This window comes from Porites lutea, chromosome 3 (assembly GCF_958299795.1).
Source record: "Porites lutea chromosome 3, jaPorLute2.1, whole genome shotgun sequence".
Taxonomy (NCBI): Eukaryota; Metazoa; Cnidaria; class Anthozoa; order Scleractinia; family Poritidae; genus Porites; species Porites lutea.
This window is the reverse complement of record NC_133203.1, coordinates 31961705-31983102: the sequence shown is the minus strand read 5'-3', so window position 1 is coordinate 31983102 and position 21398 is coordinate 31961705. Positions and strand designations below refer to the sequence as shown.

The window sequence follows — 21398 nt, the reverse complement described above, 5'->3', positions numbered from 1 at the left end:
TTGGACGTTCTCTTACTGGGTTATTTTAAATGTTTTACAACAGGCTCAAAATACAGCGAAAAAACTCGTTTAGCACTTTCGTCCGCCACTCATAAGATTTCGTATCTTTCCTCCCGGGAATACTGTTGTATCGCCTTCATGTTTACACCATACAGACAATTTGCTTTTCCACTCTTCCTTTTTCCTAAGAGACTTGTCTGCGTGAAGTGACTGTTTTTACCAAAGGAAATCGAATGTAAAGTAGGCCACATAATCATTTTTAGAGATGCCCTGCCTGATCTAAATAACTTCGCGTTGCCAAAGGCTTTTCCACTTTGTTGTTGATGATCGCGTAGTTCAGGGAATTCAGCTCAGATAATATTTCACTTAGCTGAATTTTTATGTCTTCAAGGGATGCATATTCCACTTCATCACCACTGTCTTCAATATCAGAATGTTCCGGTGACACTAGTGGAGGTACTAGGGCATTTTCATCCTCCTCAATTTCATCTGGGCTTTCCTTCTTCCACACGGAGCGCATAAGGCTAATAAAGGTACCGGAAGATTTCTTCTTTCGAGAAACAATTTTGGAAGAATTTTTTTGCAACAGCCTCACTGCATGGAGTAGCTGGCCTGGGAAACTAATCATCTTACGTAAGACGGTTTTGTACATAAGCCGTCCAAGTTCTGCATCTTCAACCTGAGAACTACACTTCTCTTTTCTGACATCTTCGTAAGGCAAAACCAAAATAGCGACAAAAATGTTGATCAAAACGAAGACCATAGCGATAAAAAATAAAAACACGTAAAAGTACGCAAGGACCGGGAACGTCTCATGCATCTTTTTATTACCGATGGATTTGCCAATGGCTGCGTAAAGGAGTACCTGCAAGCATTTAGAAAACGAAGCAAACGAGGCCAAATAGGGTCCAAATGCCAGATACAAAAATTGTGTAAACGCAACACAAGCAACGAAAAACAGCGCCGAAAACGACATAATTGGTCGAGCGGAAGTCTTGAGGGTTCCGTACATCTGGCCAATGTGAGGATTAAACCGAGTGAGCCTCAACAGCTTTAAAGTTATTAGAAAAATTGCCAGTGATAGCAACAGTGTTTCCACGTCCAGCAAACTTGTGATAGCATCAGAGCTGAACGTTTCGAATGGGTTTTTCTGTATCCTCTTCACATACTTGGTGGTGTGTTTTGCCTTAAAGAATGACACACATATTGCTGCTATGGAGATCAACAGAGGAGTCAACTGCACCCAATTCCATACCTGACGAAAATATCTTCGTTCTCGAACACACTTAACTATTTCAATAACAACGAATATAAGAATAACAGCAAGAAAAATAAGCTGGCATGCCTCATAAAATGACTGAAAACGAGGGTTTGACGACGGGTACAGCGAAATCGCCCTCACGTCCACCGAAGTAACAGCCTGACCAGTTGGCAACACTTCATATGCGTTTCGGACGTTACAGAAAAGCGACGTCGATGGATTAAACAGCGTAAACTCTATGAATACAGCAGCAGTACGTTCATCAACCCAATCGTACTTCTTTAGTTCTCGTACTACGCGTGAGGCGGTTGCAATGTTGTAGCCGAGATCAGCTACAAACCCACCGCCACCATACTTCCTTTCCACAGCGTAGTGAGAAAGGGTATTAATCTCTGAGGAACTTTGGTATTCCCATGGCTTCGGGAAGAAGTCAGTTTTAGTTTCAAGGAGACTGCTATTTTCCAACTGGGTCCACTTTGGCCCATAAGTTGAACTTCGGTCTTCGGTATCACTGGAGTATGACTGACGACAGCCTGCGTAAAGGTCTCCAACAGCTTCATCCATTACGACTGCAGGGCATCCAATATCTTAATAAAGGCATAGAGTGAATTGGTTAAAAATAACAATTATTAAAAAGCGGGGATTTTCGGCAAGAAATTGGGGAGCTTAAAGAGGCTGGACTTTACTGCTGTCCAGGACATGTTGATAATATTGCCAATTAATTCCTTATTGTCAATAGAACTTAGCACCCTCGCTCACCATCAAGTCTCTAGTAGCTCAGTGGGTAGAGCATCCGACAAGATCACGTAGGGTCGCGGTTTCGAATCCCATCTGGGGCTCGCATTTTTTCCAAGCTTCCATTTCATGCCCCAAAATAATAATAATAATAATAATAATAATAATAATAATAATAATAATAATAATAATAATAGTAATAATAATAATAATAATAATTAATAATAATAATGGATTGAGAGCAGAAGAAAGATGAGGAAAAGACACTCAAGTATGGGCCCATGATGTGGGAGCTGAAGTAGAGATACAATGGTTACAGGGTTGAACAGTACAACGTAATAATTGACGTACTGGGTGGTTACTCTAAACACCTAGAGGTCGGTGAGGAAGCTACTTGGAGCGAGAGCACGGAGCGTACTTGAGCGAACGCAGAAGTCGGTCATCTCAAACACTTTAAACATTGCCAGAACATTTAAGATAAACACTTTGTTAAGGCGCTAAGGACTCCAGTTTTAAGGTTTTTGTTTTTTCTCTAGAAATCTAGAAACACAAGCTTGCTGATGTTTTTACTTAGATTTTTTAGAACATTAGAGTTTGATATTTTTATAAATAAGCTTTTAGTAGAGATAATCACATTATGATGGCCTCGTTTAGGTGTATAAGAGATAATGGGAATGTAAAAACTGAATAATTTTCTGAATAGGCCTCTATTAGAGATAATCATATCATCATGTCTTAGCGCAGGTTTTACAGAGTATCGGAATTTAATAATATTCTGAATTGGCTTTTTAAGTAGAGAGATTCATATCATTATGTATTTTAGGATCGTATTAGGTTTCGTATCGACCTTTTTCTACTTCTAAGTATAGCTTCTCAAGTGGTGTAGGTTACGCTATGTGCTCTATACTACTCATAATGTGGACAGCATTCCAAAGTTTCATACTGCGACATAATAATAATAATAATAATAATAATAATAATAACAATAACAATAACAATAACAATAACAATAACAATAACAATAACAATAACAATAACAATAACAATAATAATAATAATAATAATAATAATAATAAAACACTGCCTCATGTCAAATCAATTTGTCCCTTGAAAAGCTGTTAGGCTAACAAATTCTCAAAAACTTCAAATATCCGTTTCAGTCTTCTTGAAGTTTAACCACCCGTACCTCCTTTTGATATTTGCCGTGTTATTTTAACCTTTTTTTTTACTGTTTTGAGTTGTTATTTTTATGTTTCATTCAGTTTGGTTGCAGATTCCCCAGTTTGAATTTTGATACATTTCGTGACACAGCCCCTGTTAGCAACGACGACGGTGACGGTGGCGAAAAGGTCTCTTAAAATGATGCGCATCCAAAGTTGGTGTTTTGCTAATCTAAACATATTGCTTATGTGGGCGTTCTCTTTGTAAGCAGTCGAGAGGACGACAGAATCGAAGAATTGTTTAGCTCGGCTGCAGATATTCTCTAAATAGCAGATGTCATCTACAGAGTGCATTCTTGCTGATCTTCGTATGTCTTTAGGCATAATCTCGGCTGTTTCTTCTTCGCGAAACGTACCAAACAACGCAACCTTGTCTACAGGATTCTTGGTTACCGTTCCTTTTTTTTTTTTAGACGATGTCATCATTTTTCCGGATAGTTTCCCAAATTTGGTTTACACTAGCTGGTTGTAACAAATTAGCCATGGGATTTGAGCTAATCTGAATAAAAGAGAAATATTTTGAAAAATAACGTCAATGAGGTTGGCGTGTTTTAAATTTAAATACAAACCAAACTCACCTTTCTTTACTCTTAGTTGTCTGAGTCGTGGCATTCCCAACATAAAGGTTTGCTTGTCACTTATGAATCCCTCTTTGTACTTGAATGGCTGCCCATTGTACCATTTAGTGTTGTACAGGCTGGGAAGCAAGTCATTTTCAGTCCAATTCCACAGAGAGTCCTTACTGTCCACCTAATAAACAAGTACCGGTCAAGAGTAACTTAAAAATTACAAGCAGTCGCTGAAAACTTGGTTCATGAGGTCACAAAACTGTTTCTTGATTTTTCCGCAGTTGTCTTTTAAATTTAACTTTCGACAAGAGGGATGTTTTATGCTTGCCTTAAATGGTAAAGGTGACACGATAATGAAACGATAAATGAAAGTTTAACAAAAAGAAAAAACAAAACAAAACAACAACAACAACAACAACAACAATAAAAAAAAAACAGTATAATAACAAAGTAATAGGGCACAGCACACTTCAAATAAACTTTAACACGTTATGTCCAGCCACAAAATTTGCAAGTGATAAAAGTACAGTACCGTAAATGATCGATTAAGCGCCGCTCTCGAATAAACGCAGCGGCGACAATTCGGGTAAATAAACGCCCCACTTTTGTTACGGCGCTTGATATAAGGAGATATCAAAACCGTCTCTTTTGAGGAATAAGACCTCGACCAACTCGTGACCTCTAAAGCTGGAAACTCTTGAAACAGGATTCATATAACAGTTCGAGGCATACATATACTATATTTAATAATTATTCGCCAAAGGCGAAGTTAATATTGTTGATTAGTATATACACACTCAGTGATCTTGGTAATTCAAGCAATCTGATTGGTTAGCTATCTCGGACTATGACGTGATATTCACCACGCTAGGCGGTGAATATAAAGCAGAACAAAATCGCTGTCGTGAACTGGGTGTTTTGCAAAAGTTTCATAGTAAAGACTTTTTGAAAATACACGAATATCCAAGTGCTGATGACTTTGAAGGCAAGAAAAGACTTCATGGTGTTTAAACAGCGTGATTTATTGTGAAGTGGTTTACTGTAGCTGACTTTTTGTACGCTCGAAGCTATGTTTACCAATACAGAGGAAAACGAGGTCGCTTTGTCACTGTTTTTGTGATTTTGGGATTTTCTCGCAAGACCAATTTTGCCTGAATGAGAAAGTTTTCTTTCTCGCTTCTTGCAAATGCTGTAAACAGCGACTACGATCAAGGTGAGCGTTGTTTATCTCCAAAGTTCTATGCCTTGTTAACTTGCTGGCACGTACAATTTTCGAAAATATTTGCCCTCCTCTTTTCTCCATAAATTAACTTCTAATCTCAAAATAGGCAAAATTGGTCCTGCGAGAAAATCCCGAAATCACAAAAAAAGTGACAAGGCGACCTCTTTTTCCTCTGAAGTGGTAAACATAGCTTCGAGCGTACAAAAAGTCAGCTACAGTAAGCCACTTCACAATAAATCACGCTGTTTAAACACCACGAAGCCTCTTCTTGCCTTTAAAGTCATCAGCACTTGGATATTCGTGTATTTTTAAAAAGGCTTTACTATGAAACTTTGGCAAAACACCCAGTTCACGACAGCGATTTTGTTCTGCTTTATATTCACCGCCTAGCGTGGTGAATATCACGTCATAGTCCGAGATAGCTAAACAATCAGATTGCTTGAATTACCAAGATCACTGAGTGTGTATATACTAATTAATAATATACACGAAAAAAATAGTCAATTCTGATTGGCTGAGAAATTAATGCAGTTCTCCAGTAACACGAGTGCAAATTACAAATGGTTTCAAAATGATTACAAATGATTGGTTGAAAAAACAAAAGAAACCAACGAGAACCAATCGGATAAGAGCTGTTTTGACAACAAAATTCAGTAAGGAAGTGGCCGCGGTTTTCAGCAAACAACGATTTGATTTTGCATGCAAAACAATAGAACTTTTTAAAAATATTCCAGAACCCGAACTCAGTAAATAGTACGTCTCTCGGGCTAAATGTATTGAAAACGTAGTGCTAAAAGAAAAATACTGTCAACAAAATCGAGGAAAATGAGCCAGAGAAACTAAACAAGCTATTTAAAACAGACTTCGCTGAAGTAAAAGAAAAGAACAAAAACGGTGACAACCACATGCAAGCCATGACAGCTACATTTTTCAGGCATTTGCATGAACAAGGGTACAATTTTCCATCATAACAACAGAGACTTTAAGCCACGAATGTTGTCCGTTGGAGGAGAAAAGTGTCCGGTTGCTCTCTATAAGTTTTTTGTCGAGCGAAGACCTCTATTATAACATGAGATGGTGTGGTTCTTTCTACCTGAACAGTATCAAACGAAACCGAAAACTTGATGACAAACATCTGGTTCAAACTAAACCAAAGGGCGAAAATACCATGAGTAACCGATAATGAAAAGAATCTGTAAATGATACTAGCCTTGAAGTTTAAAGTGAGAAAAACGTGTTCACGAATCATATATAGCGCAAGAAAAACTACAGACAGCAAACATTGTACGCTCACATATCGCCAGAGTCACAGGACACAGAAGTGTAAAGTTCCTCGACGACTACGATGAAGACAAATAAATAATAATAATAATAATAATAATAATAATAATAATAACGAATATTTATACAGGATAGCCCTTCAGTGCAAGAGCACTGTTATCAAAGGGGTCCTGTCATAATAACATAATATAAGGATAAAAACTAAAATAAGATAAGAATGACTACGCAACTAACTAACTACACTATACAAAAAATTGATCTAAAGACTCCCTAAATAGTATCCTACAGCTAATTTGCTTGATTTTTAAAGGTAAAGAATTAAAAGCTGAAGCGCCTAAAAAGTAAAAACTTTTCCGAGCAAAGTCAAGTTTCACTTTCGGCAAAGCAATGGTGGTCCCGCTGTTCATCGTATTAAAATCGTGGATTAAAAGATTAAAATAATCTTTGAAAGGACTACAAACATTGCCTTTTAGGCAATCAAAAACAAATAAACAAGCCTTTTTCTTTAAAAAATTTTCAATTGAGGATAGACGGAGTTCACAGTTTAGACATTTTGAGTTTTGCAGAATAATCCTGTGGCTTCGTTGTTCCAGGTTTCTTATTTGGCACCTTCGTGTCTCTGACCAACCAAGCGTAATTTGACCGCAATAAGTAAATATGGGCATTATCATTGCTCTGTAGATTCGTTCAGCGCTTAAGGTGTCAGTGTTAGAACGGATTCGTCGTAATAAATTCACTCTTCCTGCAGCTTTCTCGTATGTTTTGTAAAAGTGCATGCAGTGACGACGAAAAAGAGCGACGACGACTCTCTGTTGCAATATACAAACGAAATAATTAAAACCCCAGCGCTGAGAAAAAGCAAATATTGGCAGTTTCCGACATCACAACAACTGTTGTTCCACTTGCCCATCGATGGCAACGTTGAAAGAAAACAAATTACCTTCTTCATTTTCGAGTTTTAAATCTCAAAAATATCTCCATGAATCCAGCCAGTCATGGGGGTCTCAGGAACGGACAATGATGAAAAGTCATTAAACACCGAAGCAAAAAGTATCTTTCATCTTTGGCTGCTCGAAGCGTTCTCCTGCTTTCAAAACAGCAGTATACTTCTTGCCGAGCTTTCTTAATCGAGGATGACTTTAAGAACATCTGCTCGCTCTACGGGCTCGTGCACTTTTGTTGCTCTTTGAAAAATTTACGCGTGCTTATTTATTCCAGATTAAGAAAAAAACATATCATTACTCATACAAACTGTGCCTAGCTAGTACGCGGCCACTTAATTCTCTTCATATTCCCCTCAGTGTTTTACCTGTAGTTGAAATTAGCGCCGCTCTCATATAAGCGCCGCACCTATGACAGGGAAATGAAATAAGCGCTGCTGAGCTCAATCGATCATTTACGATAAGCTGCTTCTTTAAAGAAACAAATTTTTACTGTTTAGCTTAGCAGCTTTTAAATGTGTTTATGGCTTGGTCTGAATGGGACTGTAGACTCATTTTACAACCCTTTTTTGGTGGACCGAATTTATCCGAAACTAAAATATTATATTTCGGTTTATATTTGATTTTCTGCGACAGAAAATGGGCGTCATAATTTGACATTTTCGTGTCAAAATATAAGCCAATTTGATTGGCTCAGTATTTCATATTTTCAGGCTAACAAAAATACTGCAAATTAACCAAAATAGCCAAATCTGATTATCCCTCTGAAGGGTGATCCGGCGTGAGCCTTTAAAAATGGTCTATTTATGCAATCGATTCGTCACAGGGACTTACGTTGGTTACAGGAAGGTAAGATGTTTTTCAGCATTCAGAGCACTCCACATAACAAACCTTATGGTAAAATTGTTTGCCCCTGGAGCAGATTTAGTTAAAAATATCGATCCAATGTTCGCCCTGGGGATTCTGATATACTAAGACATAGGACTGTCCTAACAAACGATTTTTCCAGCCCCTGAGTAACTTGTTATTCCTGAATTCCTATCTATATTAAAAGATATTTTCAACACCGTGGTAACTCGACTTAATTCACCTTATCAAAGTCACCTAGGAGGCTGATTGTTGAATTGGTGAATTGGTATCGGGATGAGTCTTGAGCTGCATAAACAACGAACATGAGGGCGATACTTAAGACCAGAAACGACACAAATTCTTTAAAAGCCTGAGCCATGTCCCAGTTTTTACTGCAGACTTCCTTTTCAGCTTTTTTGTCTTCAGTGGACGTAGCCTTGATTTGTTTTACCTTTGGGCTCTGAAAAATAGAAGGTCCCACGACAGTTTCATGCCCTGTTGGCTTTTTTATCAAAAGTGATAGGACTATCGCGAAGGCTACCAGCTTGACGGGTTGATTGATAAGGATATCTTGAAAAATGGACACCAGTATAGATGTCAACCATCGGTTGGACTTATCTCCCCCCCATGCGAGGCTATATAACACTGTGATGGTGGCTCCAGTCACAGCAATGGCAAGACAAAACAACCAGGCGATGTAAATAAAAAACGGTGGAAGGAAACCCCGATTCTTTGGTTTCTTTCTTCTCTCTACTGTATCATAGAATTCACCGCTTGATCTTATGTTCTTGAACATTAACGCCACGAGTAAGTTAGGTGGGAAAGCTATTAGACTGCTTTGAATTCCAATTATGACTTGTGTCCAGCTCATGACTAGAGGCCCAAACTTGAAGGTATCATCAGTCTGAGAATCACCTTTTTCATAGAACATAGCGTTGGTAGCCATGGCTGTTAAAAAAAGGGAAAGACAGCAAGATAAACGCTGGCATCGTGTGAACGGGTTCTGAGGGGGTCGTGTGAACAGTGAAATCCAAATATGTCCCTCGCTTAAGTTTCGCGCCGTTCTTCCGTAACAGAGAGGTTTAAATAACACAAGTCTGTCCCTTTTCCTGGGTTCAAGATAGAGCTCAACAGATCCAGCTCTTTTGTCCAGAGAAAGCCACTGGTTAGCAAAAAAGTACCACTCTTCCTCTGTTTCCTGGTTAGTTACGACAATTTCTTGAAGAAACCAGGCCGGATTGGATCCCTTGTTGTCATGCCAGATAAGGATATCTGTAAGGTTTCCTAAGGAATTCGGCAATGCAACAATGAAATTATTGACACTTCCTCGAGAAAACAACTTTTTCCTGGCCAAGGGATCTGTCAAGGAAATCATTCCACTGCTTCCCTGTTCACCATTTATAATGAGTGCAACATTTGCAGATGTCCCACAGTTAATCCACATTCCTGTTGCGATGCTCACGTGGTAAATGTTTTTGTTGGAAGAATCATCGGTTGAATGTAGTTGAAAGGGGTTATCCACTATCTCTGTGTTTCTTTTGCTAGTGTGGCCATCCATATGTAAAGATTTGGTTATGAACACATTTGCAACAACCTAAAACAAAGCACACAAACACTTAACCTGATATTATCAAAGAACAACTATTAAAATAAAACACTTAAATTCGCCCTCTATCAAAGATATACTGCTCGTTCTTTCCACAGCAAAAGAAATGTACTTGAAACTTCTTTTTTTTTATAGGGGGCAGCGGTTCTTTAGAATTGTCACGGACACCTTAAATTTGTTAAATGGTCGAATGGTAACATCATGGGATTTCGTCTTAAGATACAGCCTTTACAAGTGGTAACGCACTCATCTCTTTGTGATACTCTCTGTATTTTCGTTGAAATGTATATCATCTCACTAGATCCCTCAGTTCTAAATGGAAGGATAACCGCTTCAGAATGAAACCAGTGACTTTAAAGTCTGAAAAGGCCAATGGTCTAACGTCATTGCCCAACGACAAGACCGTATGAACTGAGATACGATGTTAGATCCCAGCGAGTATGACCTTACAAGCTAATTAAAGACCCCAGTTGAACAAGTGCCAACGGGATTGGAATTCGTGACCTCATGCTTGGCAAACTAGTGCTCATTCAACTGAGCTAACCGGGTGGTGGTTTCAGTCTCGCAGCCTACTACACTATGACGAACGAACCCCAAAGGGCGTCTGCGGAGAGGCTACCCACACTATTGAAGGAAATTACTTTTAATGAACTGTTTATTTATAACACTTGGAGCTAAAAACGCACCTTTCTTTTGTCGTTCTTGTCAGCTCGGCGAGCCAGCACTAGACCGATAAAGTATATGCCAAATATAATGCACACAGTAGCAAGCACGACAAAGTCTTCGGGGTCTCCCTTTTTTAAATTTTCCAAAATTACGTCAAAGTCGATTGGGTTAGGAGCTACACCTCCAAATGCTGACAGATGATTGCAAACACATTGCAGATTCTCACTGAGTTCATCCGATCCAACCTTTTAAACAGGAAATAATAGAAGCTTTTAGTCTGGCGCAACTCCCAAAATTAATGTTTTACCACGCCAACTTTCCGGGGACTTTCAGTAAAAATTCTAGTCGCCAAACGTGACCCAAAACAATTCATTAAATTAAGATGCCACTAAAATTTGGTCGAAATTAGATAGCAGGGAATTCGTTATGCTACTGGGCCGAGTTGTTCAAAGCTGGATTAAGATAACCCAGGGTTAGTTCGAAATTTGAATTCAGATACGACAGCTTAAAAAGAAAATTCAGTTTAATTATTTTTGTCAACGATTTGATCATTGGCTACTCTTAAAAGAATATGGAAAATTGTCCGAGAAAAGGCTTTTGATGAAAAGAAAAGGAGACCCGGGTTAAAATCTAACCCTGGGTTAGCGCTAATCGGCCTTCGAATAACTGGGCCCTGGTATTTATTTGAAGACATACATAATTTCAAATAAAAAAAATCTATGCGTGAAAAGTGGTCTTGCTAGCAGTGCTGACGTAGAAAACGACGTCATATTTCGTCAGTGATAATAATGACCGTAATGGCGATGGTCAAAGTATATGATGATAATGATGATGATGATGATGACAATAATAACGATACTGATATTAAACCCTGTCAGTGCCAAGTGTGGCCAAAGCCGAAAATACAACAAAAATTCCCAAATTTCGTTTTGTAAAACTTTGCAAACAAATAGCACCATTTGAAAGTGCAGGCCGAGAGGTTTCACTTGAATGGTCACATCATAGGATTCTGTCCACAGACTAAAAAGTTAAAACTGCCTTAAGGGACTTCAACATTCACTCTGGTAGTGAAAGGGTTAAAAATGTACAAGGAAACAACAACAACAACAACAACAACAAAAGACCTACCATGCATCCTTCATTTGTCCAATCCTGCTTATTCTCAGCCCAGTAGAGACAGGTCCCAATTTTTACTGACATCGAGTAATTAACGTCGGTTCTGCTGTCGTACTTTGGTACTATTTTTGGGATAGGAGTAGTGGGAGGTTCCTTCACAGTAATCCACCAACGATTCTGTCGTACGTGGCTTTTTACAGCGGATTTTAAAACATCATGCTTTGACGATCTGTTTTTGTCATCTCCTAGACGGATGCCTATGTAATGATCTCCCGTTACATTGCTCGAAAATGAAAACATATAGGGGCTGATGGCACAGTTAAAGAAGTCAGTTCCGAGATAAACATTTGCACACAAAGAGTTGTCAGAATAATCAGGAATTTGTCTTTTAAAGGTGTAGTTGTTCGGTTCTGGTTTAACACCCGCTCTTACAAAAACATCTAAAGATGCATCATTTTCTGTTTTAATTTCTATAAAAGCGGTGTCGTAAACACTTTTTAATTTAATTCTGTGATATCGAATGCCACGGGATTTAACAAAAAGATGATCCGGTGCCCCTTCCACTTTCTTTGATTCATTTATTGGAATGAACAGTTTTACAGGCTCACTAAGATTGGTGACATTAAGGCGTAGTCCATTCGTCCTCTTTAAATCCAGACTCAACAACGAAGATTTGATTAACGTGGAGGTATCTGTCCATAAGAATGGGTTCTCTCTAAAAGTTACAATCTAGGTTAAAAAAAAAATGAAAAAAAACAACAACAACAAAAATGTGTCGCGTTATATTCTGGCATATAAAGTGAATTAACAACGGACATTCATGTAATATGTAAGGTCTTGGATATAATGGGCGACCGGTGAACGTCGCTTCGCAGATCCAGAACGATATATTTAATATATATTCTATCTATGCTGGAATCGTTTTAATGAGATGGTCTGTGGCAAAATATGCGAAAACCTATTGTTCCTGGTAAACATGAGTAATTTATTGTTCAGGGAAACTTAAGATAAACGCTTAGCAACCAAATGAAGGTGACAAACATCAGATGACTGCTATCAATGAAAAGAGTGGGATAATTTAAGTGTCATATTAATATGGGATCGCTTCGCAGATCAGCCCAGGATATTAAACTCAAACAAGTCGTTGGCAGACACTTTTTTTAACACAGGCAGCCCTCTCCAATCCCCTAAAATACCCCTTGACACTCATCAACTCGATGAAGTCTATCCCTGAAAGAAAAGGGTCCTCTTTTTCATAGCTTGAAGGTTTGCAAGAATATCTTTAATTCCGCCTTTCCTGGCTTGTTTCTTTAAGCGCTTTGGGGTGTGACAATAAAAGAGGACAAAGATTTTATAAAAGGAAGGAATAAATCATGCGTTCCGTTTTCCGTCATTACGAGTTAAAAAAATACAACTGTGCTGTCAGGACAGACAAAATGCCTCTTTACGTAACTCATAGATAGCAGAGTCCATAATAGGTTGTTTTTGTTACTTCTTTAGTTTTCTTTCTACTTCAAATTTTTGTCGGAGTTTTGGCGGCTCTCCGAATTTGCTGGGTGTCTTTCAGTTCTGAATTAACAAACTTAGCCTGTATGCAAACAGGAGAAGTGAGCAGTAAAAACAGGGTATTTCGCTCCTGGCCTACATGTACGATTCTTGTGATTTCTAAACAAAAGGGATCTTAAATTCCAAGATATTGTGAACTTACCTGGACATCTACACTTGTTAATTCGTTTTCGCCGTTGCCAAACAAAACTTCCGCAGATGGAAACGTCACATTGCCGTCTTCCTTATTCCCACTTGTAAAATTCTTGTTTCCCAGATTTGCTGGCGTTTGTCGCTGAAGTCTCATTCTAATTATGTGGCTGTTATAGACACTCTCCTTCTGGCCAGTGGTCTCAATGGATAGAAGTGCTGTGGCAAGAGTGTCCACCAACAAAAGGGTTCTCTCAGTTACACCTTTAGCCTGTCATAGAATAACTTATAGTGTCAGTTTCCACTTAGCCCTAAAAGGGACAATAACATTATTGCACTTTGCATGAGCTAGCTCACGAGGAAAAAAACAAAAAAAACAAAGAAAACAAAAAACAAAAACAGAAACAAAAAACAAAAAACAAGGCAAAAACAAAACAAAAACAAAAAAGCATTGTGAACTATATAACGATCACGGGGTCATGTATGGTTTGTATTACCAATACCATTTACTTGTCACTGCGTACGTTAGGATAGATCTTATGCATGAGGTATAAAATCTGTGCGAAACACGGAAAAGGATGTCTTTGGGGCTATGCGTTTCATTGACAGTAGACTGACCAATATCAATACTTCACAGCCATCCACTCGATGAAGGGCGCGTTCGATAAAATGTCTGGGCTCAGTAGCAGGCTTTTTCTCTCCTTTCCCTCCCCTCCCAAAGTTCCCTTCCTTTTTCTCCTTTCTTTGGGGTTTCTCTCGCTTAACTTAAGGGAAACGGAGACGACTGCTACGCAGTCCATCATAGTAGATGCTATGATGAGCTGATTTAAGGATTTTCTGTGTGGAGGGAAAACATTCCAGAAAACCGTAGGATAAAGTTTGCTTAAGGTTAAAATAAATTTGTAAGACCTTACCTGCTTGTCGGATACTTTGGGAGAGGCTTCCAATATATTCGACAATCCTACTAAAGTATTCCTGCCAAGGTTCTCTTCCACCAAATCCATGTTTTTCACAGCATTTTCGCGAAGGAAGATAATTGTATTGTTTAGGACACTAGCAGTGTCCTCCTATTAAAAGGAAATCCACGAGATTAGTAAAAGGTTATGACACACCTAGGGCTTTTCACAAGTTGCTCGGCAACTTTTTGGCAACTTCTCGTCTTTCGAGTAACTTTTTTGCACTCTGAGTAATTTCTCTGGTTATCTTGTAATTCTGAGATATCGGAGCAGCTTTTCACGCGTAAATTGGCCTTTCTTTCATATTTCACAATGTTTTAGTGGACAATTTATGAATTTCCTGTAAAAAAAGGGAGCCAAATCCTTCCTTATGGGGGCGTATCATTGGCGCAAGATAATAGTAGCCGGGCTACTCGGTCAGCAATTTTTAGAGAAAATTCAAAATGGTGGTGCCAAGATTGACACTTAAATGACTCGAGTGTCTCGGGTGAAGAAGGTCATTCAACAATTTTATTAAATTTTTGGTTTTAATTGAGGATACAGTTTTTTAGCAACGCCGTTCCCGTCGCAAAAGTGCACAAAAATGCTTAGAAATCTTACTTTTGTTGTACAATTTACATATTTTAGCATACATTAGTTTTTCGAGCAACTTTTGAGCAACTTTCCAACTTTTGATTGTTTTTTGAGAAACTCAGATTTGAGCAACTTTTTGGGAAATTACAGTAAACTTTTTAATTTGGAAAATCTCGAGCAACTTGTGGAAAGCCTTAGTTACACACATCGTTTAAAATGCTAGAAGGTGTCTTAGCATAAGTTGAATTCCAAACATTATAATACACGTAGACTTGAGTTATTTAATAAGTCTATATTTAGGCATGGATATTGTTTCCTTTCGTCTGTCGCTACGGATGACAAAGATGGACAAGGAAAGACTGAAAAAAATAAACTTGATCCGGTACAAACTTTTCAAGTTTTAATGTTTTGCATGTAAAAATCACCAAAAAAAAAATAATTAAATTTTGACTAGTGCTCCCTAATGAAATTTGTATTATAACTTCTTCGAAACTTTAGAAGAGCTCATCGAGATTCTCAAGAAAACAGAAAAAAAAAAAAAACGTAATAGGCTGGCAGGCCATATAAAACTATAGGGGAGGAGAATGTATGCCGGTTTAACTGTTATTACCAATTGCTTTAATTAAAGAAGAAAATACCAGCACGCTCTGTATTCCTCTTTAGATAAAAGTGCGAAAATTATCCCAGTGTATTTCTTTAAGGGAGGACGTCGCTATAGCTTCTTATTTATCCTAGTGCGTCGAAGCAAGTTTTTATCAACGTTAAGAAAGGAGTGGATTCGCTAAAATGGGAAGCCCTATTTCCCTCTAATGAATTATCGATCAATTTGGTACTTGCCAGGGTTTTAAGAGGAATTTCACCCCTTTCTTGAGTTGCCAAGACAGCAATAGTGGTAAGCTGAGTTGCCTCGCTAATATCTGTGACATTGACTTCTGCCATGGAACTCAAAATTTTGTCTTTGGTCTGAAATGATAAGAGGAATAATAATAACAATGGCAATGATAATAATAATAACTATAAAAGTAAATTACAATTATCATAAAAAATCTCCCAGAATCCTTAGAGGCATTTTTTAAAAAAGCTTTATAACTTTGACAATTTATACGTAGACCAAAACAAGATAACATTTTGCCGTAAAATATCTTCCCATGTCACATCTAAGGTAATGACGTCATCAGTCATGTGACTATTTCTTGTTGTTCTGACAAGATTTCATTAACGAGTTGAAAATAAATATTTGAGATTTTAGTTGTGTGGGGCATTTAAAAATAACCAGTTTACGTCTGGCATTTAAAATTTAAGAGGGAAATGAACATGAGCGAAAAAGTCGGGAGACTAGGCCGAGGGCTGCAGAGAGTCAACTGGAATCAAACGACAGAGAAAATTTGCACGAAAGTAATGTTCTACCTGATAATTTTTTTCATGACCGAAAGAAGGACATGACGTCGTCGGTCACGTGATCAAGGCGTTTTGAATGCTTTAGTTCGTTTTTTAAGTACCTCTTTTGTCATAAATTGGCAAGTTTTTGCTGTTTTTTTAACAATTCTTTACACTGTATTGTCTCTAAGTAATTATTATTCCATTTTCAAAGCAGAATCAAACGTCAAGTTAGCCAGAATTTTAAATTTGAGTAAATTGACCGATATTGAAAGTTAAAACCGAATAGGAGACCTACTCTTGAGACTTTTGTAACATCATTTTTCAACTTAAGTATTACCGAAATAAATGTTCGACGTTTGTTAATAAAGGAGAACTTTATTTGGCAGCCATATTGTTTTTGTTCATTCCGGGGAGAGAGGCCATGTAGCAACTCTTCTAACCTTAAAAGCCGAATGACTTGCTTCCCTATCCTAAAACAATGGGAATAATGATGAACAAAGTTGTGTTAATGTTTTCCCCGATCGATGAAAAGACACCTTACGAGCAGGGAAAGAATCGAACGGTCATACTGTTCAGTCGGTAGCCGCGCGATCGATAGTTCACGAATTTCTTAAATCTTTGGCATGGACGAAGCCTGAAAGAGTATTAGTGTGTTTATTGTGAGCTTTACGTCTAGCTTCGATCAGTTAAAGATTTAATTCTACACGGAAAAAAAAAAAACGAAAATGCCATCGATGAAAACTGTCAATCACCGTAGAGGAGGAATATACACCTCTTTCAAACAGCCCGGAATATCCCCAAATTTAAGGACAGGGCTAACTGGTCACGCGACACTTTTCAACCAATGGGAAGGCGCACTTGTGTTCATCAAAACTTCAACCCAGTGATCAAAAATTGTTGGGGTGTTCAAATATTCCGGACCGATCGAAAAGTCCGTGGCTTCACTGGCATGGCTTGCAAGATTTGATAAAAGCAAGCTGGTGCCGTGTGTAAATAGCCGTAGAGAGTGTATTAAAATTTGTTGAGGTCGTACAAAACAGGTTTGGTACCACCTATTAACTTCTGCAGGCAAGAATCAAAGAATCAGTCATTATAACAAGAATAAAAAGCAATTCAAATTTATTCATTTTTCTTGTTGTTGTTGTAGTTGTAGTTGTCTGTATTTGTGTGTGTGTGTGTGTGTGTGTGTGTGTGTGTGTGTTGAATTTCAACCCAGATTATCAGTGTTCAGTGAGTAGCAAAATAGATCATTTACAGTTGAAATTTGCCCTTCTTTCTTTGATTTTTTTTAAACTGTTGATGACAATTTGGAGAATCAAATGGTATTAATAAATCTTTTCAGATTTGGTGAATTTCAGAAACAAGGCGGTTATCGTTTTCCTCGAAAACAATAGCTCCATGACGTCACAACTGTCCTTAAATTTAGGGATATTGCGGACTGTTAAACTATAATCATCAACATTTTTACCGAGGTGGTTCAATGGATCGAGAAGTCAACTTTTAGTTCTAACTAATTTTGAGGGTCCGGGTTCGAATCCCCGTGCTCGTAAAGCGGTTTTCGTAACCTCATTTTTTTAATTTTTTTTTTCAATCTCTTTGTTACACGTGTGGTGCATATTGCTAATAACATAATGTGGTAAACTGAAAGCAAAGTTTACAGGAATATAAAAAATGCGGTATGTATCATAGCGTGTCTACTGCGATATTTTTAGTAATACTGGACATTGTTATTATTACCCAGCTCAATCGTCGATTTTCACACGTGCCTTATTTAATTCGAGAGGTATTACTGCTTTGAGATGGAACGTCTGAACCAACTAAATTCGACAGTTTCAAATTAAATACGACTTTTGTCGAATCTGTGACTGAAACAGTCGAAATTCGACTTAGGTTCAAATTAGAAGTCGCATTTCACATGTGCCGTATATAACTCATTAATCAAAGAAACCCTTATCCATATTGAATGAAAAAAAAAAAATTCTAGACACTGGGAATATTTACAACAAACGGAGTTAAATTCGGCACCATCATATGTAACGTCTGAATCAAATGCCGTATTTAATTACTTTCATTGACTAAAATGTGTTTTCGGCACTCATAAGAAATTCCCCGTTTGAAATGGGACCAACATGAAAGTTTTAGCTCAGTGGTTATCAGGCTGTTATTAAGCTGTTGTTTTCTTTTCGGTAAGAGCAATTCGTATCTCTCTCTGTAAATCCATTTTATTAATCGGCTTGTGCCGCGACTTAAGAATCAGTTGTAATAGTTGATTTTTCTTTCTCTTTGACTTGATTTGCATGTCACTGGACGTGATTTGTATATCAAAAAGAGCGATCAATTTTCAACCATCCATTTCAACAAAAGCAAATGGAATTACTTCTCACTACAGCGGACAACCTCAAACCGTGACTTCGTCGTATAAATATGCGGCACTGAAGAAAGACGAAAACGCTAACCCTTTTTGATCAAATTATTTTAAGGTTTAAACTTGAAGCTTTAATTATATGGTGTAAAATAATTATAATTTACTTTACAGGTATCACTTGTAATAATAATAATAATGATAATACTAATAATAATAATAATAGTAATAATAATGATAATGATAATAATCACCTTTCTGAGTCGGTATCACAATAATTAACAGATAAAGGATAGTGATAATTATGATAAGGAGAATAAGGCAGATCGAGCATTCCAAGAGACCTGCGCGACATGACAATCTGAAATAACATGTTGAGGAAGGGTAAAGAGGGTAAATACCTACCTGATCGTCACTGGAGCCAAGGGAAGAAATTGCCAAAGTAGTCGCTTGACGGAAGTCTCCATTTTTCAGTAAGTCGTCGATCCTCTCTGTCACATTAGACGTTTTGGACGTGTTGGACGGCTTCACCTTTTTTAAGAAGAGCAGTCGAAGAGATTATAAGATACAGTCTGGAGCTTTGCGATCTATGAGTAATTGTTTAGGTCATTTAATGCAAGACTTGGGTTAAGGATACTTGAAGTAATTATGGTGTAGTTTTCCTTGAGGTTCTTTCATGGAATAAAAAAGAAATTAAGGACATTTCATGGCTCTTGCAGAGATTGGCTATGGAAATTGCAAAAATAAATGAATAAATAAATAATATAATGAAATAACTCTATATTTTCCGCCACAACGAGGTAAGAACTTCTGGAAGCGGAACTTTTGGTTTGAGTATGGTATGCAGTAGATGAGCCAAATTGAATGACCTTCTAGAGAACAGTTCAACAGGGGATCTAAGAATGCATAGGCAGAAAGCGAGATTAAAGCACGTGGGAGCACCAACGATCTGTATTCTTTGATGTAATTGTCATTCAACTTGATGCCGTATTGTAGAAGAACGAGAATGAGCGTCTATAATCAAGGAGAGTTCACGACATCGAGCATGTCAATAACATTCATTCACACCTGTGACCTTCACTACAACTAGCATCACGAAAGGGGAACAATATGCCAAACCCATATCATGTATTAGACCCAGGATCACTTTCGTACTACTAACGTCTACATTCATTTATCTCAGACGTTGTGAGAACTGTGTAAAAATGTTAAGAATGTTCGAAGGAGCCATCGATGCACACTACCTTATTTTAACTATTTGCCGAAATGATTCTTTTCTATATTTAAATAACCCTTTTTTGTCAACGTGAAAATCTAGGAAGCCATTAGATGACGCTAATACGACAAAATCCTATACTTGTCCACTGGTAGTTACAGATTTTAGGGACATTACCTTCATACTCTTAATTATAAAATACCAAGAGTAGTTATTTAACTCGTTTTGTTAGCCACAAGATTCCTCTTCTAAATGCAGCCTCCGTAATAAAGAAAAAAAAAATATTTGGATATAAAATACTGTGCTTAAATGTAATTCCGTAACCAACTTGCGTATAAAAATGCAAGCAACAAAATGGCTGATCAAGTTCGTTTTTATATCGACAGCATCAGCCAAAATACCTTTACAATGAACGTGTCCGTATAACTCGCACCGTCCTTTCCGTAAATGTCTACGAGTATCGTGACATTGAAATCATTAGAATCCGTTCCTCCAGGAAGACTCGTTGATATTAAATGGTTTGGGGTTGCACTTTCCAGAATAACCGGGCCAATTGAAGTATTGTACCTAAGAAAATTACAAAGCACAAAGAAACTGGTGTTTAGATGGCTTGCCAGCCAAAAGCAAAATATACTAGTTGCAACAAAATATATGCATTTTCTTCATTCTCTCTTAATTATTCATTTGATATTCAACTGAAATACTCATTTGAAAGTGTTCGGAAGTACTGCTGGTTTTTGAGGATGCGGGAAAGCCCCAGTAACTGGAGAAAAACAGCTCTGATCAAGAATAAGAAGGGGAAAAAAAAAAAACTGCAAAAATCAAGCCATGGGAAAATCGAGTACAACTCACACGATAACAAATTTTATTAGCGTTATGTTTTAATGTTTTTAGGGTAAACCTCTCTACAGCGTCTACGCCAAGACCATTTTGATGGTTTTTGATGGCAGGTAGGATTTGTCGCCAAAATAAACACAACACGAGTGCATAACGTCGTATTTAGCGTTTTTAGTTTAGCTGCCTCTTGGTTAGCGTATTTCCTTCTGGTTCATTTGAAAGGCACAGAAATGTGATAGGCAGCTCTTCAGTTCGGCTTCTGCTTTCGTTTATTTATTTACATTTTTTTAAAGGTGTCATAAAAAATTCTGGAGGCATTTAGATTGATTTCACACAAGCTTCTCAGTGGAAAGAGCCATTTATGCCAGTAGGAGCCATAATCAGGGTAGCAGACCGCAAGCGCGAGGTCCTCGCGGTTCCATCAAAATAGCCAAATGCGCTATTTTTAGACCAAGCTGCGCCACCCTTAACGTCACAAACTTGCCCGGGAGGCCGCAAATTTGCGTGGTTCGCGTGTGAAATTTCTGGAGATGGGAATTCGTCTTGCGACTTTATTTAAGTGCTCTCTTAACTTTCTATGTGCTTTTATCGCGATATACAATGCATGTACATTGTAAGAATGAGCCAATGTTATTTCAACACTACTAGAAATACCGCTTTATCGCAAAATCCTCGCGGAGCTGTAATGGGCCAGCAGTAAGAATAAAGAGAAATTAGCCAAAGGGGAAAAGTATGATTAACAAACAAACAAACAACCTAACTAACAAAACAAAACGAAACAAAACGAGAGAAAAAAATATACAACAAAGTAAAAACGGCTAAGCCGAGAGTCGAACCTGGACCATCTACACTGAAAGTCGGTTTACAGGCCATTGTGCCACAGTGCCGAGGGTGAAATGAGAAAATTATAATG

The 21398-nt window shown here is 37.8% G+C and overlaps 1 protein-coding gene across 1 annotated transcript; it reads right to left on the bottom strand.

Moving 5' to 3' along the window:
• Nucleotides 1–221: 221 nt before the first annotated feature.
• LOC140932163 (polycystin-1-like protein 2) lies at nucleotides 222–21358 on the bottom strand. The gene is made up of 11 exons (XM_073381807.1): nucleotides 21288–21358; nucleotides 20050–20215; nucleotides 18838–18963; nucleotides 15528–15653; nucleotides 14076–14228; nucleotides 13175–13432; nucleotides 11479–12195; nucleotides 10371–10595; nucleotides 8320–9672; nucleotides 3795–3966; nucleotides 222–1848 (listed from the first exon to the last, which is right to left on the bottom strand). The coding sequence occupies exons 1-11, from the start codon at nucleotides 21356–21358 to the stop codon at nucleotides 260–262; spliced, it is 4956 nt and encodes a 1651-aa protein (XP_073237908.1). The 3' UTR covers nucleotides 222–259.
• Nucleotides 21359–21398: the final 40 nt, after the last annotated feature.